The sequence below is a fragment of the Canis lupus genome, chromosome 11 (genome assembly GCF_048164855.1).
Source record: "Canis lupus baileyi chromosome 11, mCanLup2.hap1, whole genome shotgun sequence".
NCBI lineage: Eukaryota > Metazoa > Chordata > Mammalia > Carnivora > Canidae > Canis > Canis lupus.
The window spans coordinates 53,790,833-53,794,911 of NC_132848.1; the positions used below are offsets into that span (position 1 = coordinate 53,790,833).

A 4,079-nucleotide genomic window follows, 5' to 3' on the forward strand; every position below is an offset into this window, starting at 1 on the left:
TGATATTTATTCTACTTTTACTACAAGTCAAATAATACAGAAGAGAAAGCATTCTTGGATGCATCTTTCCCATGAAGCAGCATCACCTTATATAGCATAATCCTTTAAGCCACAGTGCCATATTGCTAGCAGATTTTATCTGCAGAGACACAACATTAACATTTTGGCCAATGTTAAGAAGAGAACAAATGACTAGATCAGATTGGCAAGACAGGTGGCTACTTAATCCATCCTAATGGATGAGATACATAAAAGATAGCAACTCATTATTATGGGAAAGACAGCCCATATTAGAAGAATATCTGTTGCATTTCCATAAATACTTGTTTAGTTTGGAACTCATATCTAGAGGTGTTGGGGGTAAACTGTTGATGATGGGAAGCTGACAGTCTTTCTGTACAGTGTTTATTTTGTCACAGTTTTCCTACCTTTGTGTGTGGGGAGTTCCTCCTCCTTCTCAATCCCCTTTCACCTGTGTGCAAATATGAACTGTCCAATGCAAGGTGCTAATTAATATTTCCCATTTGGCTCTGGATTGTCTTAACAAAGTCTTTTTTTTTTTTCCAAGCAATAATTTTATTTCTGCTTCAACAATAAATACACCTAAGTTATCCTTCCAAATCCCACCTCCTGATTAAATGCCCTTAATATCGAAACTTCTCATTATCTTTACCTGTGATTTAGTCCCACTTGGCGATTATAAGGTTAGCTTTAAAACCATGACTTTGAAGCTCAAGCCTTACAGCACTGGCTGCTTAGGCACCTCGCAATTAGTTTCCTTTGTATACAGAATAGCACCTTTTGGCTACATACACCCCCAATTTTCATGTCAATGAAGCAATGGAGGCTTTTCACCCATCCAGAAGCTATGTTTTGATGCGTTTGCCTTCTATGGCATCAAATATGTCCTCTAAGGCCTTCTCTACACACTGGAGAAACTCCCGGGCATTGCGGCCTGGATAGGAGGAGACGTTGCAGCCTATCCACTTGTCATGAACAGCATACCCAATGCCAAAGCCATCAGGGACCACGGGGGCAAAGCCGCCAATGTTCACTGTTGAGCTGCTCAGTGTACTTGTGGACAGGATGTTGTGGTTTATCTGTCTGTATGCAGGGTCCAGGTAGAGCTCAGGCAGAGCAATCCCCTTGGCTGCTGCCAGGTACCGCAGAGCAAATAAGTGTCGGTCAAAGCCCTGGCCCATTGCTGCTTCCTTGGTCAGCTGGCCATGATACGTGGAGCACTCGGCCATCATCTGGCAAAGCTCTCCAGCACTGTGTCTGGAGGGCTCCCTGACAAAAGCCTCGGAACACTTCTTTGTGAAGATGGAGGCTGGGCGGATGGTCTCAGTGCGGCCGTGCTTGAATGCTGCAGTGCTACACGACTCGTAGGTGGCCACTGTCCGCCCATACTGCCTCAGGAAGGCCATCTGGAAGGCCAGCTGAGCTACTGCGTCAGGGCTCAGCTTCTGGTTTTTCAAAAACTCTTTGCCCCCTCTCTGAAATTGGATGAAGTCGATGGTGAGGGTTTTCACGATGGCATCAAACTTGTCCTTAGCAGCACCAATGCTGGCCTTCATGGCATCATCCAGCTTGAAGTTAAGTCTCCGCACAGCAGCAGAAGAGTCAGTGTGGGCCGGCTGGCTCTGTGGGGTGATAGCAGGGGCCTGAGTGCTATCCTTAAACACTTCATTAAAAAACCTGAGCACTGCCACACCATCACCCCAGGCATGCTCAAAGTGGACAGCCGCAGTGCCATCCTTGGCTAGAATGAGGTTAAAGGACTTATCAAACCAGCGGTTTGTGCCGTCACTGTGCAGCATGGTGTGAGACAGGTGGACAAGGGCCTTAATGGGGAAGTCATCTAGGCAGAGACAGAACACAGCAGAGTCCACTTTCCTCAGGGCCTCCTCATTGCCACCACTCACCAGCCTCTCCCTGAGCTCTGCCCAGACGTCTCGGTTCTCAGTGGTCAGATAGGCCAGGGGAAAGTCAGGGGTGGCGCTGCTGTCTGAGAGAACGTACTTCGGATGAGCCTGGATTTCAGAGGCGCTCACAATGTTTCCATCTTGATCTAGGACATCAAAAACATAGAAATGTCCTTTCCTTAGGACCAGAAGGTGCCTAGCGCTCTCATCAGTGACAAGTTCATCACGAACAGGCCTGGGTAAACGAGTTGAATTGAAAAGCCGAAAATACTGAGACATATCCAGGGGGTATGCGTTAACTAAGTAGGCGCCATACCAGGACAGAGAGGAAGGCACAAAGCGTATGAGTCTCTTGAAGGTGTCGGTGTCACTTTTGGCAGGGTTCAAATGGAAAACCTCTGGTTCCAAGAGACCGGCCCGGAGCGTCTTCAGAAACCGGATGGCCGAAATGGTCATGTTGGTCGCCCTGGTGAGCTGGTCATTATACTCCGACTTTGGGTCAGGGTTGAATGCCATGAATGGATTAAAGTTCAAGACGACGGGATCTCGAGCGGTTAGGTACATACCAAACCAGGGACCTGAAATGTAGCTCGTATGTTTATTCTGCTTGTCCTGAGCAACCAGCTGCTCATGCAGTTCTTTTCCAATCCCATTTTCAAAACTCTTGCAAAACTGTTCTGTTTTCCTGAACTGGCCATCGTCTAAGAGAGGTTTCTGTGCACGCAGGTATCTCTTAATGGTGTCTTCAAGTTTGGGAATAGGCAGCCTGGGCAGGCTGTCCTGGAAGTGCATAGTGGGCACGATGCTGCGCTGCAGGGACTCGCGGGGCCCCGAGCCTGCGCTAAGGCGCCGACACACGGGTCCTGGGCCCCCTGCAGGGCGCCGCGGCCGGGCGCGCAGCAGTAGCAGGCGGGCCACCAGCGTTCCGGGAGGCTGCGGCGGGAGAACGCGGAGGATGCGGAGTCCGCGAGGACTGGGGTGAGGCCGCCACCCCCGGGGTAGCCGGGTCACTGAGTCAGCAGGGACTCGCGTCCGCCCGCCGAGCCACTTCCCTCTTAACAGTCTTAAAGGAGGTTGTATATTCTCCTGGTCACCATGAATTTATTGTGAGAAGACTATCAGCTTTAGCTGAGAGACATATTCTAAGCACCTACTCTGTGTCAGGCATTGGGGAAGCCAGGTGATTAAAGGAGTTTCTACAATAGAGGACTTCACAGCCCAGGAGAAAACAGCATGTGAATAAATGATCACAATAAGATATGTAACTCAAGCTATATGGGACCTAGGGATCACAAAGGAACAATCTTTAATTCATTCACACATTCATTGAGCACCAACTATGGATTCGAGAATCACAGTGTGGTGAGGAAAAGTGTCACTAAAAATAAATTTAAAAATCAAAGACAAGAAAAACCTAGATTTTGACTTTTTCTTACAGAGTTGTTCCTTTTCCCAGGAAACAAATCATAAAAGAGATACTTTTATCTTTGTGTTCTATCATATAAGTATTTTTTTGGAGGCTATCTTTTCTAACCTTTAATTTGATGCTGAATTTCTGGGCATACTCAATTAAACTGGTCAAATCTAAAGAAAGATTCGACAACTTAAGTGAGCCTTTGTGGCTATTAGATTCATTTCTCTGGCCAAATTAATGAAGAGAAGTCTCTAGTTAATAGAGTTGTATATGTATGAATAAGATAATTTGATAATCAGTTTTACATTAAAGACTATAATGCAATGAGCTTACCTCTTCATCTGTTTTAAAATTATCTTATTTTCTTTTTGCTAGTTTAAAATGTTCCTTAGTGTCTTACTAGGTCTTAGAATCTTCACATGTATCAATAATAATAATAATAATAATAATATAACAGAAATGTGGGATTGAGTTGAATTGTGTATATATTTTTAAAAAGAATAGCGTCTTAGATAAACTATTTTCATAGCAAGCTTTACTTCAAATTTGTTTTTAATTAAGTCTCACAGTAGTCCCATAAGGTTGAAATACCATTATATAATAATAATAATATAATAACTCAACAGAACATAAAAGATGAAGTGGTTATGCAGAATAACTTGACCTGCAACGTGAGGTCTATATCCCATATTCTAAGTCTCAATCTTTGAGTCCAGTGCAAGAATATCTGTTGGGTTTAC

General features: G+C 45.0%; 1 protein-coding gene across 1 annotated transcript; it reads right to left on the bottom strand.

Moving 5' to 3' along the window:
• Positions 1 to 551: 551 nt before the first annotated feature.
• On the bottom strand, positions 552 to 2,915 carry LOC140600212 (carnitine O-palmitoyltransferase 2, mitochondrial). Its single transcript, XM_072768297.1, has one exon. It carries the CDS (start codon positions 2,715 to 2,717, stop codon positions 867 to 869), a length of 1,851 nt encoding a protein of 616 aa, XP_072624398.1. The 5' UTR covers positions 2,718 to 2,915; the 3' UTR covers positions 552 to 866.
• Positions 2,916 to 4,079: the final 1,164 nt, after the last annotated feature.

Excerpts from the sequence above, each read along its gene's own strand:
- LOC140600212 (XM_072768297.1), bottom strand. The coding sequence starts at position 2,717 with ATGCACTTCCAGGACAGCCTGCCCAGGCTGCCTATTCCCAAACTTGAA.